Here is a 15,042-nt window from a genome sequence, read left to right as displayed (position 1 = left end):
TCATGGGGCCCCCTGCAAACTCTATACTGAATTGATAATTTTTTGTTACAGTGAAGGGGCTTGTTGTGTCAGCTGGAGACAATGTAGAGGTGATTCTTCCCAAGAATGAAGTGGAGCTGAATGCCTTTGTAGTCCCTTCCCCACCAAAAGGTACACCTTATAATAGTAGGCCTTATAATGAAGCTCAGAAAATGTATTTATTCCCAATCATCGCATGTGTGTAACAATAGGATCATGCATTACATGTTGCATTTGTGTTTTGTGTGAGAAAATTGGAGCAATACAGGAGTTGGTCACAACTTCCAAACCAACAGCAATGCACACTACTGGATACTTATGATGCTGTTTTTATTCCTGTATTTATGCTTAACAGTGTTTACAATGGAAATTGGACAAAATCTAATTACTTCAATGTTGCCTACAACAATGTAATAGATTCTCAAAGCCATTTACTACAAATTGTCATTAGCATGTTTTTTTTTCAGATAGTAGAAACACACCAAGTTACCAACCCAGAAATAAACAACTGTGACATTTAATTTAGGGACTAGTCTAGTCCATAATAGTTTATTATTAATTATTTTAGACACACAAATTTATTATTATTTTTTTCTTTTAGACAAAAAATGCAGTAATGAAGATTTGAGTAAATCGCTCTGGGAATTTAGCCCAGTCAGTTTTAATGTGTACAGTGCTTTACTGACTTCTCTTAATAATGGTTCTACATATAATAGAAACATTCTACAGCTACGAATGGAGTTTGATCAGCCACCCGGCTGACTATGAGGGTGAAATGGAGAGCAAGCACACCAAGTCTCTGAAGCTCTCTCGGGTAAGAAAGCCAAGGACCTTTTGTAAGCCTGTTTCAGTAAGAGGTCTGGGTATATGTAAAGTCCTTGCTGTGGATTGAAAAGGTAATGTAATTCAGGTTAAATCATTATTAATTTGTTTATTTTTTTAAATTTCCAACACTTGGATTAAAATCATATGATTTTCCACTCATTGTAAATTATATGAAAAGTAGAATCTGTCTGCCATTCTCTATAATTGGAAGTCTATATCCCGAGAACTGTAATTGTCTTTTACTTACTGTTTAGTACTTATAAGATCGATCGATTGATTGTTCAAATGCTTAACACTGACTGGCCAAAAAAAAACAAGAGAATGTAAGGATGAGAAAATCCACTAGTCTGCAAATATATGTGGTCATGTAGCATGTCATGTGATTCACTAGATCTAAGCTGTGTGGGAGTTGCGTGAAAATAGACAGCCAATAGGCAAGCAGATGGATATTACTGATTTTGCAAAAGGCATGTTAGTGTCCTGGTTGTTCCTAGAATGTCAACATTCTCTGAAAACCACCACCAGTTGTAAGTGGGTCATGATGGATCGCTCTTGCAGGTGTGTGTAACATATAGTGTCAAGCAAGAGATGTGCTTCAGTCATCAGAACTGAAGAAGACATACACCTATTTATGAACATTGTGCCAGGAAAAACATGGTCCTGAGCAGTATTGAAACCATTTTGTATTTATTTTGCCAATCAATGTAATTTATTGATTTTAAATATACCATATCTACTGTCTATTTCAATTTAACTACATTGTCTTTTGTCTTTTACTTTAGCTCTCACCAGGTCTTTATATCTTTAAAGTTACAGTGAACGGGGATAACTCCTATGGAGAAAGCTTTGTTAATGTCACTGTAAAACCTGGTAAGTGTAATTATCTTAAATAAGTGTAACTTCTTCTGAGGGAGCATTAACTTTGAGTCATTAACTTTATTTAAGCTACAGTATGACCAGCTGCTACAGTTTTCAGTTGACATTTTCTTTCCTTCCACTATGCTCTGTTCACTTAACAGTCTAGTTCCTCATTTGATATTCATTTATATAGTGAAGCCTCTGACTTAAAGTAATTGAATCTTATAAAATAATTCCTTAAATCTTCCCCATTTAATGCACTTCAATTAAATACAGAGGTCTTGAATGTGCAGTTTATTAAGAAAAACATGTATTTCATTTTAAAAGCAGACATCTGGTACTACACTAGGTTAAAGGAAGTTCTCAATCTGCTTGCCTTGCCTTCCTTGGTCATTTCACACCAGCAGTATCTTCTGGGTCAAAACATGTTACTGGCTGAAAACATGTCTGTCAATAAGGAAAGCAGCTGATTGGTTATTAACATGACAGACAACTCCTCCCACCCCCACCCCCACTCTCTTGGTGAAATGTCCCATGAAGTGTAAGACAGTCTAAAAGCATGAATTCTAAACCGATTTCTTTAACCTAGTGAAGTACCGGATGTCATGTTTGAAAAGGAACATACCGGTACATGTTTGCTATAACATGTGTTACTTTTAAAACTGTACATTTGAGACACATGGAACAATTTTGTTAGCTATAATTAGGGTGCTTATCTTGGCGAGAGCCGAGTTCAAATCAGCATGAAGTTTTAACATCTACTCTCGTGTAATGGAAATCCTGTTTTTTGGGTTTTATTAATTGTATTTTTCGGTGCTTATTTTTAACTACGAGTTTTATGTAAATTGTTTTTTTCGGGGCTTTCGTTTTTGATATACTGTATGAAATAAGTGTTTTCGGATACTTTCCAAAATGCTTGAGGTGTGTTTTTTTTTTTTCCTGTCAAAATATGTATAGTAACTCAACAGTACTTGCACTCTTAAGTTGTACCTTCTTTCCATTGCTGTCTTCCACAACGAAATCCGTATGGTCACGGGCACATTCTTCTGGGGTTTTTGTGTGTAGGCATTTTTGTACATTTCGCCACAATTCTGTTTCAGATCCTCTGTATCTTAGCAGTAAAACAGCTTGAAATCCCGCTAACAAGCCTCCATCCTGATTGTAATCTTGTTTTAAATCTCACAAGCGTTGTCTCCAATAGAAATGTAGGAATGTGCTGTCACTCAGTAGTTGGCAGGTTTAAAGTATTGAGAACAAATCAATGACAGATACAAGTCAGGAAGGTGGGACATTGCCCAGCAGCACTGGGAAATGTATTTATTATTATTTTTGTAGTAGGTTTTATTTTTTTAATGGGAATAGGGTAAAGTCAACATGCATTGATTAACCATTTCCACAGTTTTTCTGGTGTTTTACAGTGTTTATTGGCTATCCACTGATTTAATTTTTTTGTATTGGGGGTGTTTTATTGGGTTTTATCAGTTAAAACCAAAAATCAGAAGCCCTAGCTAGTGTTACTTTAAATGCTGTAATCCAGAGTAAACAAGTATGTTTAGTTTGCTGTATAAATACACACTTTTCACCATATAAAGTGGTGATACATTTTTAAACGTACTCTAATCAAATATATTTTCCATGGTACCTTTAGTGGCTGTTGTTTAGTTTTCTGTTGTCTCCACCTGCAGCAGCGAGAGTCAACAAGCCACCTACTGCCATTGCTTCTCCCAGGACACAGGACGTTTCCCTGCCTACCTCATCCACGTTCATTGATGGCAGTCGTAAGTTACTCGCCATCATATGCTTTTAAATAATTACTAAAATAGATTAGAAAATTAGAAGTTAATGTCAAAGAAACTCCAGCATTATTGATCGCTTAGAATCAAAGTACATACCAAAAGAAACAAAAGAAACTATAAATATTTTAAAATCCACCCTAGTAGTTGTCTAGTGAATGATACAAAATAACTCAGCTCTAAATTCAGGACCAGAGACATTGCTTGGTTTTGATATAAATCATAAATCAGACAATTTATTAAGAAAATATTATCAAAAAAATGTAAACAAATACAACATCTTGTTTTTATACTTACTAATCACAGTCAAATGTAATATCACAAAATAAATCCCAAAACTGTTACATTTAGGATTAATTGAGATAATTATTGTTCTAATTGCACTTTCATTTTATGTTTGCATTGACTTTAATATTTCATAATGATAGATGCAAAGTTTTCAGTAAAATATTGTAATCATTATGTGCCAAAAGTCAACTTCTTTGTTAGAATAACTTAAAGCTGCATTGCACACTTTCTGTTTTCTCCTCTGCAATATGAAATTTCAGTTACTTTTCTGTTCCTTACCAAATAGAACCTTAGCTTTACAAAATTTCCAACAGTAGTTGACACCTGTATTATTTAAAGCCAGAAGCAAAAGCATTATCATCCTATGCTGCCTAAATTTACCAGCATCACAACAGATAATCACACTTCACATTTAGAATCCCCAATAGGACACGTAACAAGTTACCGTAGTAACAAGGCAGAAGGGATGCTCCCCTTATGGAGATGTGGTACTTGTTTACACACGCAGGCCAAGGCTGCGTTTTTACATATTGACACTGTCTAAAATAACAAATAACAATGTTAATTTCAACCATGAATTGAAGTTCATTGTGGCATCCCTTGTCACTTATAAGAAGGCATAATATACTATGTTGGTCAAGGAGATTTAACAACAACAAAAAATGGTATGATGATAACGAATGTTGAACTTGAAGGGAGTGAGATAATAGAGTTCTAGTATTTGGCACAAGGTTGCTAATGGCTAAAAGAAAACAACTTGTAAACATTCTTATCCCTCCTCTAGGGATGTAGTGGAGGCAGTCATGCTTCACATGTCTGCATATATCCGGTGAACCATTTCTCCAGTTGTTAAGTGAATTTGCTATTGCCATTAAGTTATGACATTGAAAGATGTGGGAGATACTCATCTGTCTGTCTGTCACACCTACATTTGTTCATATATCTGGAGAATATCATTATCCAATTGTCATCATATTTGGTATAAACATTATTTAGCATGAGTTGTTGAGAGTATGTAGGCCTATGCCACGCTTTTTCATATATCTGGAAAATAGTTTATCAAATTTGGATTAAAAATGTCATTGCTAATTAATATTCTGTACAAACTGTTGATACAGACTATGGTCATCAGTGTAGTCATCATACTGATAGCTCTACTGTTGCAGGTTTTTTTTACTGACATACTTGTTTTTGCTATTAATATAAATTAAAGTTGTTATAAATATATTAAACCCTTCCATTCCCATGTCATTTTCTAATATGAGAAACAGAACATTCTTAAATGGTGATTAAATGTATAAGTGTCAAAATAAGAACAATGGTTTACTATCTCTTCTTGGGAATCTATTGGATAAAGAGGTCTGCCAAATAAATAAATACATCATCATCAGCAGCAGCAGCAGCATCATCATCATAATAATAATAATTAACAACACCCACAGATGTAGAAGAAAAGAGCAAAAGAAGCAAATGCACAACTAACTTAAAATCTTAATGGATCACACTATTGGTTCTTTACAGAAAGCACTGATGATGATAAAATTGTGAGCTATCATTGGGAGGAGATCAAGGGGCCACTTCGTGAACACAAAGCCTCAGCTGACTCTCCTGTCCTGCACCTGTCAGACTTAGTGCCTGGAAACTATACCTTCAGGTATGTCACAGTGGCATTGACACACAGGCTGCCAGGTTAGGTAGGTAGCCATCGAAAAGCTTTGTTGCACAAGCTGGCTGACAGTCTCATTTATGTAGGCTTTCAAAACACCCTGTTTTATATTCTTTCTTAGATTTGCATTTGTACCGCAAGTTTGTTCTCTGTATGTTTTAATAATTTTGTAATTTTTGCATGCAGTTTCTTTAAAAGGATAGACGTTTTTGAACAGTACTGTACAATCAAATATTTTCAGGGTCCATTTTAAAGCTGCGGTCTGTTTCACTTTTGTATAATTTCTTTGTGATAACTGCATTTTCCCACCTTGTTGACAGTCTCACGTTAATAAGTCAGTACAGTTTTCCAAATGGTGTTTTTGGTCTACTCATAACATATAGAGCTGATATTTTCAAGGTGGTTGGACATTTAACAGCAGTCTTAAATATGTAAAAGAATATTTGCATTGTACATAGATATTTAATCCCACTAGAATGGGATGATTGTCACTGTAATTTCTGGAAAAGATGGAATACAAGCTGTGTTTAAAAGTTTAAAAATAGCTTAGTGAAAGGATTAATTAGAGGAGATAACAGATCAGAGATACATGCCTCCACTTTGTTTCCCAGCATCAATGTCATGAACTAAATATATATAATTTTTTTTGACAATTCAGACTAATCAAGTGCAAAATATGAAGTGATTGCCAAGGCTCTGAAATTTATTTTTCTCATCATGCCAGCATTAGCAACATTAACAGGGACCCCTTTTGCTTGCTTTATTTATTTTTGGGGGGAAATGTTGATATTTCAAATACAGAGCATTTTAGGTCACATAGTCTTATTGCAGTTAGACCATTGGAGTTAATCTGATACACATAAAGTGGGCCTGTATCATGTATTAAGATTTGAATTATAGTTACATATGCATAATATCTAAAAGCCTTGGTTATCGCTTGTTCGCTCTGTTGATGGTTGGGGAAAAAAGTGGTTGTTCAAAAAACTATTCTTAGGCTTGTATATATGTTATATATTATAGTTTTTTTATTAAGATTGAGAAGTGTTTTTTTTAAAAAACTATCCTAATCATGGCAGACTGACAGTAATTGATTCTGACGGGGCTGCAAACTCCACCACTGCGATGGTCACAGTGAACAAGCCTGTGGATTACCCGCCAGTGGCCAACGCAGGTCCGAATCAAGCCATTACCCTGCCGCATAATTACATCACACTCAATGGGAACCAGAGCAGCGACGACCACCAGATTGCCAGCTACGAGTGGTCACTGAGCCCCAACAGCAAAGACAAGGTGGTGGCAATGCAGGTAAGGCCATCTTACACACTTCATTGTACAGAGATTGACATACAAATTATAAACACACTTTCAGGTGCGCGTAAGGTCACCATAGGATCTGAGGCTTATAAGATTTGAAATTCTGTTATTGTGTTTGCTTAGTGTGGGTTTGAAATTGTCAGCATTAAAGCATGAAGCATCACTTTGTAATTGTCACATTTGCCTACATCTCATACAGCATACTTTTACCAGTTCAGCATTTATGGGAGATTCACGACAAGGAATGCAAAAACGTTGGGTTATTATCATAACCCTGGTTCCATGAAATAGGAATATTAACCATTACAAAATGGGTGTTTCCCTTTAAGACACCTGAACCTGAAAAACTTTATACCAAAGACACTCGTCAGAGCAGGGAGACGTAGTGCTGCTCCACCGCCAAGAGCATAAACTTACTACTCACCCTGACAGTATTGTCATGTTCCTTCAAGAACTGCGATCAGAACGCCGTGACCTCAAAGTTAATGGTTAATATTCCTATTTCAGGGAACCAGGGTTATGATAATAACCTAACATTCCCTTTCAAGTAGGGAATATAAACCATTACAAGCTGTCACAAGGACATGGAGCATGCATAAAAAGAACTTCAGAGGACAAGACAAACCTCCTTGTGCCTGAATCAATTCCCAGCATAGCTGGAATAAAACAAGTAAGGAACCACCTTACTGTATACGAGTATACCTAACTGTCACAAAAACATGGTATACAACACTGAGTTAAAAGCCAAGCAAAACCGCTTGTGCTACAACAATATTCCAGTAACTGAAAAACATTAGAATGATTAATGTTCTATCGTGAGGATGGACTGGGAAGCCGCCCTCAATACTTTCATTCCAAATCCAGGATTCTGCGGGTCCATGACGTTCAACCGAACGTATGGGAAGAAGCCCAAACCGCTGCACTGCATATCTCCTGAATAGATGCACCCTGGAACAAAGCTCATGCAGTCGCCTGACCCCTGATGGAATGGCCAGTGAGTTGCTCGGGTGGGGGCAGATTGTCCAGTTCATAAGCAGCCTGTATTGCAACTGTTATCCATTTGGATAGACGCTGTTTAGACCGAGCCTGTCTCTGATTCTTAGCTCCGTAACAGACAAAAAATGGTTCTGTCTCCAGCTTTTAGTTCTGTTCACATAATACGCTAATATCTGCACTGGGCAAAGCGCATGGAGCTGGCGCTCCCTGTCAGATTGAAAAGGAGGGGGATGGAAAGCCGGGTTAGTATGAAGTGAGCCCTTCGTTCTGGCATCTGAAAAAATTAGACAGGCTTTCGATATTGAAAATGCTTGCAATTCACTCACCAGCTTAGCGGAGGTGATTGCAAGCAAGAAAACTGTCTTGAAAGACAAAAATTTGCTGAGTGCATGGGCTCAAATGGAGGTTTTGTCAGTGCATAAAGCACTACATTTAACCTCCAGCGAGGGACTATATCCTTCACCGGTGGCCTAAGCCGTCGGGTGTCTTTCAAACATTGCCCCGCCTGGAAGTGAGCTCCTGGGGAGACTGAATCGATTTTTACATGGCACACTGAGATGGCTGCCAAATAGACCTTTAGAGTAGAGGGAGATTTCCCCTCCTCAAAAACTGCCATAGGACCAAACACCACGTCTGAAACACGCCCCACTTGTAACCATACTGGGAACGAGTAGAGGCTGCCCTTGCATTTTGTAGGGTGTTGATCACCCTGTTTGATAACCCCAGATGGCTCAAATGCAGCCGTTCAGGGGCAGACCCAGAGCTGAGGCTCCATGGGTTGGGGTTCCACAGTACCCTGCACCTGACTGAGCAGGTCATGACGGATCTGCAGCTCCCATGGCTGACTGCTCAGGAGCTGTACCAGAGGGGAGAACCAAACTCTCCTGGGCCAGTATGGGGCTATAAAGAGCACCCTGGCCTGGTCATGTCTGACCTTCTACAAACACAGCGGTAGCAGGGCCAGTGAATGAAATGCATAAAGTAGATGCGCTGGCCACGGGGCAGGGGTGATAGAGGGCTGTTCGTCATAAATTGAGTGCCTCTTGTCCTTTTGTTTCAGGCCAAAGAACCTGTAACGCTGCAGTAGTTCGCTGTGTTAAGGGCATCCAAAGGGAGCCCCATGTCTTGATCATCAACCTCCTCGGAGGTGGCGATAGAAAGTATGTAATTTTCTAGCCCACAAGCGACTTCCTGTAAGGGTGCAGGGGGAGTAGGTGCTGGAGGATCCGGTATTACCGGTGGGACTGAGCGCTCTTGCAGCAGCTCAGTTAAAATTGTCTGCTGGCGTGACACAACCTCCCACATCTTATCCATCTGTCCTGTTTGCTAAACGTGAGCGGCGGCTTTTCTTCCTTCTCCATTTTGGAGGAGGGGGAAGGTGAAGGGGATTTGGAAGAAGACGAGGATGTAGATATCTCGGCTCTACTCTTCCTAATGCTGCCCCCCCCACCCCTTGGCACAGAACCTCGGGGGGAGGGTCCAGCCTCACTGATTGGTGATGCTGAATGCCGCGGAGGCGTGGAGGAACACTCCTTTGAGTGACGTGCTACCCAGTTCTCTAGCATACGCTTGGAGAAGGGAGCGCACAAATCACAAAATGTGACATCTGTCAATTATGTGCATGGTCGGGGCCCAAACAGACAATGCATTTTTCGTGTCCATCACTTGCAGGCAGTTTAGCTTTGCAAGAGACACACGTATGGAACCCAGACATTTTAATAGTGCTGTGTTCACAACAAGCAGTGTTTAGACCACACAGTGGAATATTAACACTTTATGTGGTGAGAACCGACACCAAGTACTGACACTGAGTGCACTTGGTACCAACACTCGGTATCAACATGGGACTCAGGACCAATACTTGGTACTGACCCAGTTTTCCGACCCGGTTCACTCGGTACCAACACGGAGCTGACACTCGGTACTGACTCTGCACTCGGTACCGACACTCGTTACTGAAGCAGTAACCTCAAGCTCTCAAGTGAGAACGGGGGTGATAAATGCAGTTACTGCTAGTGGCACGTTAGCTGGGATGCCCACCTGCAAGTCAGCCACTGGCTAAACTACTAGTCAGTACAAAAACGAGACTAGCAGTAGCCTGCACCGGAACAGTCACCTCAGTCCCTTAAGATCGGGGGCGACAGGTCACAGTTACTGGTTTTGTAACGAGTAACAAGGATGCCAATTTCTTAGTCGGTACAAGCACAAGACTAGAAATAGCCTGCTTCCAAACAAGTCTTTGTAATAGTGCTGCTGGATAGCTGCACTAAAACAGCAACTAGCTGCTAAAGTAGGAACGCCTACAGTAGCTGCTTGTGTTTCATGTACTTACCTTTCCTGTGAGAAAATGAAACCACAGTATGTAAAACAACCAATAGCTAACGCAACGCGAAACACACGGTAAACAGTACTAGTAATTAATAATTAAACAATTATTAACAATAATATTATAATAGTAATATTCTTAATACTAATAATTTCCGCTAACAAGTCAGTGACTTGGTGCGCTAAGATCCCGGGGAGGACAGCAGGAGAGCCGCAGGCTTCCCACGGCACACAAGGCCGCGAGGGACTTAACCAGCACTAGCTGAAAATATCAGAAACACATGGAACATGGCAAGAAATAATAAATAATATTATTTATTACTTTTTAAAGCAATTTGCTAAAAAAAAAAGGGTGCGAAAATACACAGGATGATTTACTTATCAACTCTCTGATGTTAATCAGGTTAGGTTGAAAAGGAACATGACGACACTGTCAGGGTGAGTAGTGAGTTTATGCTCGCGGGGGTGGAGCAGCACTACGTCACTCTCCTCTGACGAGTGTCTTTGGTATAAAGTTTTTCAGGCTCGGGTGTCTTAAAGGGGAAACAACCATTTTGTAATGGTTAATATTCCCTACTTGAAAGGGAACATTGAAAATACATGTCATAAGAAAAAGAGACAGTTAGTTACTGAAGATGAGTGTAGGAATTGTCTTCTTGGAGATGGAGTCCTAATTCGCAAAACCTAGTCAATGAAAATACAAAAATCAATGCATTCATAAATTAATGTAGTGATGAATTCTGGAACTCTCTTCCTGTCTTCAGAATTCCAGTACCACCTGTGTACAGATGCCATCCCAGTGTGTGCACGTCTGCAGTATTTTATTGTAATAGTTTGCTTTATAATGTCACAGGGAGTCAGGACTCAGTACCTGCAGCTGTCTGCTATGCAAGAAGGGGATTACACATTCCAGCTGACAGTCACAGACTCCGCAGGACAGCAGGCTACTGCACAAGTCACAGTAATTGTGCAGCCTGGTAAATCATTTTGAGAGTGCAACTGTGTTTCATATTGTGGTTAGTTAGACTAAACTGTATAAGATAAGATCAAATAAGGATTTTGACTGTACAGTACTATCAGGTGAAGTGAGATGTGTATACTACAAGAGTCAACTGTAAATAATACCTTATTTATAAATCATTATAATAATAATAATAATAATAATAATAATAATAATAATAATAATAGTAAAGGCATCTTATTTAGCAATTATGTTGTTTTTTGTCACTGGATGCAAAACACTTCTGCAAAATAAGATGCACTGGACTGATTTATAATACATTTTGGAACCATTTTGCACAGAGAAAAGACTTGTATTAGGTTGTGTTCTGATCTTATATTTTATTTATTTTATTTTATTTATTTATTTCTTAGCAGACGCCCTTAATCGTAAGCAAATACATTTCAAGTGTTACAATACAAGTAATACAATAACAGCAAGAAATACAATAACTTTTGTTCAAGCAAAGTACAAGTGTGACAAACCACAATTCAATAATACAGCAGATAATAGTGATAGTTACATCAGGATATGATTAAATAGTGATAGTTACATCAGGATATGATTAGATACAAAGTACTACAGGTTAAACACTTGGCAGATTACAGTATTCTGAAGTACAGGATTAAATGCAGTAAAATAGGGGGCAGATAAGAGCAAAATAAAGCACATTTACATGAAGGGTGATAGTGTCCCAGGATACAAACAGAGGAGTTCTACAGGTGCTGTTTGAAGAGGCGAGTCTTAAGGAGGCGTCGGAATGTGGTCAGGGACTGGGCAGTCCTGACATCTGTAGGAAGGTCATTCCACCACTGCGAAGCAAGGGTGGAGAAGGAGCGGGCTCTGGAGGCAGGGGAGCGTAGCGGAGGTAGAGCTAGTCTTCTAGTGCAGGCGGAGCGGAGAGGTCGAGTGGGGGTGTATGGAGAGATGAGGGTCTGGAGGTAGCTGGATGCAGTCTGGTCAAGGCATCTGTAGGCGAGTACAAGAGTCTTGAACTGGATGTGAGCGGTGATCGGGAGCCAGTGGAGCGAGCGGAGTAGTGGAGTAGCGTGGGCGAAGCGAGGCAGAGAGAACACCAGGCGGGCAGCAGAGTTCTGGATGAGCTGGAGCAGACGGGTGGCGGACGCAGGGAGGCCAGCCAGGAGGGAGTTGCAGTAGTAGGCGGGAGAGTACCAGGGCCTGGACCAGGAGCTGGGTAGCATAGTTGGTGAGGCAGGGTTGGATTCTTCGGATGTTGCTCAGGAAGAATCGGCAAGTGCGTGCCAGAGTGGAGATTTGCTGGGAATAAGAGAGGCAGGGGTCCAGGGTGACTCCAAGGTTCTTAGCTGAGGAAGAGGGAGAGAGTGTGGTAGATTCCAGAGGAACAGAGATGGAGAGATCAGAGGAGGGGGAGGAGGAGGGAAAGAAAAGGAGGTCAGATTTAGAGAGGTTGAGTTTGAGGTGATGCGAGTGCATCCAGGAGGAAATAGCAGACAGACAGGTAGAGATACAGGAGGAGATGGTGGAGTCAGAGGTGGGGAAGGAGAGGAAAATCTGAGCATCATCAGCATAGAAATGGTATGAGAAACCATAGGATGCGATGAGGGGGCCCAGGGAGCGGGTGTAGAGAGAGAACAGGAGAGGACCCAAGACTGACCCTTGGGGGACTCCAGTTAAGAGAGGGTGAGGTGTGGAGGTTGCTCCACGCCAGGTTACCTGGTAAGTGCGGTTGGAGAGGTAGGAGGAGAACCAGGCCAGAGCAGTGCCAGAGATCCCCAGGTCAGCAAGAGATGATAGTAGAATAGAGTGATCAACAGTGTCAAAGGCAGCAGAGAGGTCGAGGTGAATTAGGACAGAGGAGAGAGAGGCAGCTCGGGCACACTTAAGTGAGTTGGTGACAGACAGGAGGGCGGTTTCAGTGGAGTGAGCAGAGCGGAAGCCAGATTGGAGAGGGTCAGGCAGAGAGTGGTTGGACAGGAAAGCAGAGAGCTGGTGGTGTACAGTCCGCTCGAGGGATTTGGAGAGGAAGGGTAGGAGGGAGACAGGACGGTAGCTCTGGAGGGAGGTGGGGTCGAGAGTAGGTTTTTTGAGGAGGGGAGTGATAGAGGCTTTTTTGAAGGCAGAGGGAAGGATACCAGAAAGTAGAGAGGTGTTGAGGAGGGAGGAGATGAAGGGGAGTAGAGCAGAAGCAGCAGCTTGAAAGAGGTGAGTGGGGAGGGGGTCCAAGGCACACGGGTTTGTGACCCTGGAGCAGGGAGGAGAGGTCAGAGTCTGAGAGGGGCAAGAAGGTGGAGAAGGAGGGCGAGTAAGTAGGGGATGTAGTGGGTGTAGGGGTTGGAGCGGGAGGGGGTGCGGGGGAGGGAGAGGTGTTAAAGAGTTTGCGGATATCTGAGATTTTAGAAGAGAAGGAGGAAGCAAAGTCATCAGGGGAGATAGAGGAGGGAGGAGGAGGGGGGGAGGGTTTAGGAGGGAGGAGAAGGTAGAGAATAGTTTACGTGGGTTGTTAGTGGAGGCTTGGATTACAGATTGGAAATAAGCACATTTAGCAGAGGAGAGAGTAGAGGAGAAGGAGGAGAGGAGAGTGCGGTAAAGGTCTAGGGCAGCAGGGAGTTTGGTTCTCTTCTTTTCAGCAGATCGCAGTGTGATTCTTGCCGAGCGGAGCGCAGAGGAGAGCCAGGGATGGGGAGGGGAGGGGCGAGCAGGTCGGGAGGTGAGGGGACAGAGGGAGTCGAGGGAGGAGGTGAGTGAGGAGAAGAGGGTGGAGGTAGCAGAGTCTACGGAGAGTTGTGAAAAGGAGTCGATAGGAGGGAGGTGAGAGAGAGCAGTGGAGGCAAGGACAGAGGGGGAGAGAGAGCGGAGGTTACGGCGAGAGGTGATAGTGGGGGTAGGAGTAGCAGGGAGAGGGGGGAGAGACAGAGAAAAAGAGATGAAATAGTGATCAGAGAGGTCCAGGGGGGTGACAGAGAGGGTGGAGGGGCAGCAGGCCCTGGAGAAGGTGAGGTCCAGTTGACGGCCAGCTTTGTGGGTAGGAGGGGACGGAGAGAGACAGAAGTCGAAGGAGTGAAGGAGAGGGAGGAATCCAGCAGAGTGGCTGGGGTTGGAGAGATGGATGTTGAAGTCACCCAACAGGACAGTCGGGGTAGACAGAGAGGGGAGGGAGGAGAGTAGATAGTCGAGTTCATCCAGAAAGTGAGTGAGAGGCCCAGGGGGGCGGTACAGAACAATGAGCAGGAGTTGACAGGGAGAGGTTAGTTGGACTGCATGAAATTCAAAGGTATTGACAGAGAGTGAGGTGAGATCGGAGGGGACAGAAAAGAGTAAGGAGGGAGAGAGGAGAAGACCCGTCCCACCTCCCCGTCCAGTGAGACGCGGGGTATGGGACAGGACGTAGAGAGAGGACAGGGCAGCAGGAGTAACAGTGTTATCAGGGGACAGCCAGGTTTCAGTGAGAGCAAGGAAATCGAGCGAGAGGTGGGAGGCAAAGGCAGAGATGAAATCAGCTTTTTAGCAGAAGAGTGACAGTTCCAGAGTGTACCAGAGAGTGTGCGGGAGGGGGGGAGAGGCAGAGAAATGAGGTTAGAGGGGTTGGAGGAGCAGCAGCGGAGGGAGGGCAGAGGACGAGGACGGGAGGACAGAACAGGGATGTGAGAGACAGTCATAGAAGGACAAGCAAGACAAAAGGCACAGTAGGAGCAATAGGGTGGAGGGTACAGACCTGACTAGTAGATAGCTTCTTCTAGAGGCCCGTTAGGTTCGGATCTAGTCAAACAGCGTCTCAGCGCAGGCCTCCCCTCGCTAGACTCCCACAGCTAGACTCCTGGCTCTTTTGTTGAGGCTCTTCGGTTTGCTGGCGCTTCGTGCTGGCGCCGAAATAAGCTGCTTGATTAAATGTTACACCTGCTTGGCAAAAGAATCAACTAAACTGTGTGGAAACCAATCAAATAGCAAAATCAACTGCTAATAAATTTAGCCACTCACCT

At 42.3% G+C, this 15,042-nt stretch overlaps 1 protein-coding gene across 3 annotated transcripts in view; it reads left to right on the top strand.

The window, feature by feature from the left end:
• kiaa0319 (KIAA0319 ortholog) overlaps window positions 1–15,042 on the top strand; it is a 100,163-nt gene that overhangs the window by 26,341 nt on the left and 58,780 nt on the right. For all 3 annotated transcript variants that reach the window (XM_034058904.3, XM_034058903.3, XM_059013425.1), the window contains exons 5-11: window positions 52–150; window positions 735–832; window positions 1,626–1,713; window positions 3,387–3,479; window positions 5,304–5,436; window positions 6,525–6,753; window positions 10,937–11,060. In XM_034058904.3, coding sequence (XP_033914795.3) covers window positions 52–150; window positions 735–832; window positions 1,626–1,713; window positions 3,387–3,479; window positions 5,304–5,436; window positions 6,525–6,753; window positions 10,937–11,060 — 864 coding nt within the window. The remainder of the gene's footprint in view (window positions 1–51; window positions 151–734; window positions 833–1,625; window positions 1,714–3,386; window positions 3,480–5,303; window positions 5,437–6,524; window positions 6,754–10,936; window positions 11,061–15,042) is intronic.

This window comes from Acipenser ruthenus, chromosome 3 (genome assembly GCF_902713425.1).
Source record: "Acipenser ruthenus chromosome 3, fAciRut3.2 maternal haplotype, whole genome shotgun sequence".
Taxonomy (NCBI): Eukaryota; Metazoa; Chordata; class Actinopteri; order Acipenseriformes; family Acipenseridae; genus Acipenser; species Acipenser ruthenus.
Note: the sequence above shows the minus strand (reverse complement) of the source record. Positions and strands in the feature narration are given on the sequence as shown.